This window comes from Bison bison, unplaced genomic scaffold, assembly GCF_000754665.1.
Source record: "Bison bison bison isolate TAMUID 2011002044 unplaced genomic scaffold, Bison_UMD1.0 scf7180017864482, whole genome shotgun sequence".
In the NCBI taxonomy this organism is placed as follows: Eukaryota; Metazoa; Chordata; class Mammalia; order Artiodactyla; family Bovidae; genus Bison; species Bison bison.
In genome coordinates, this window is record NW_011495042.1 from 7,044,988 (window position 1) to 7,046,023 (window position 1,036).

The following is a 1,036-nucleotide window of genomic DNA, read 5'->3' on the forward strand; positions in this document are numbered from 1 at the left end:
GCATGCCTTACCCGGGCGCCTCCAGGGGGAAGGGGCGGCGGCAGGGCCTGGGTGGGGAGGGGCCCGGGCGGAACGGTGGCCCTGTCTCTGCAGGCCGGTACCTGTGCTCCGTGACGATGCTCCCGCTGACGGAGCGGCAGCTGAAGCACCTCAGCCTGAAGCGGACGGCGCTGCTGGTCACAGCGAGCCTCCCGGGCAGCCCCACCCCGGCGGAGCAGGTCGGGGCCGAGGTGCCCTTCAGCCCGGGGCTTTACGCCGACCAGGCCGAAATCCTCCTGAGCAACCACTACACCAGCTCCGAGGTGAAGGTCTTTGGCGCCATGGAGGTTCTGGAGCACCTGGAGGTGAGCCCTGAGCAGGCGGGAGCCAAGGCCCCTGGGAGGGGGAGGCGGGCAGGACCAGCTGCAGCCGTGAAGTCCTGGGCCGCCTCTCCTGGAAATGAGCACAGAGCTGAACGATCTTGACCGTTCTTTTTCCCCAGAGCAGAATCCCCGTCTATTGTTGTTCAGTTATTAAGTCGTATCCGACTCAGTGACCCCGTGGACCGCAGCACGCCAGGCTTCCCTGTCCTTCACTGTCTCCCAGAGCTTGCTCAAAGTCATGTCCATTGAGTCAGTGATGCCATCCGACTACCTCCTCCTCTGTCGCCCCCTCTCCTCCTGCCTCTGTCTTTCCGGGCCTGTCTGTCGGCCCGTATGATTGTGTGAGGGGCGTGGCTGCTCCTTTCCTCCGCAGCACGTGCTAGTAAGCACGTCACGTGTCCACGAGTGAGTTCAGGGCAGGACGCGTGGTGACCGAGAGCAGGGCGAGCAGCTGAGCCCTCACCTATCGCAGATCCTGCACGCCTGCCGACAGCGGGTCCCCAGCTCTGGGCCTGGGCCACCCTGTGTGCCGAAGGGTGGTGTAGGACAGGGGTTCCGGGGCCCGGCAGGGTGGAGGAGCTCGGGGCGCCGTGTGCAGGGCTCGCCGGCGTCTCCTCGGCCTTCTCTGGTCTCGCTGCGGCAGCCTTGGCTGCAGAGTGAGGCAGAGATGAATT

General features: G+C 65.7%; 1 protein-coding gene across 1 annotated transcript in view; it reads left to right on the top strand.

Annotated features, from left to right (window-relative positions):
- Positions 1-1,036, top strand: part of NUP210 (nucleoporin 210kDa) — an 80,317-nt gene that overhangs the window by 75,333 nt on the left and 3,948 nt on the right. Inside the window, 1 exon segment of the mRNA XM_010862529.1 lies at positions 94-344. Coding sequence (XP_010860831.1) covers positions 94-344 — 251 coding nt within the window.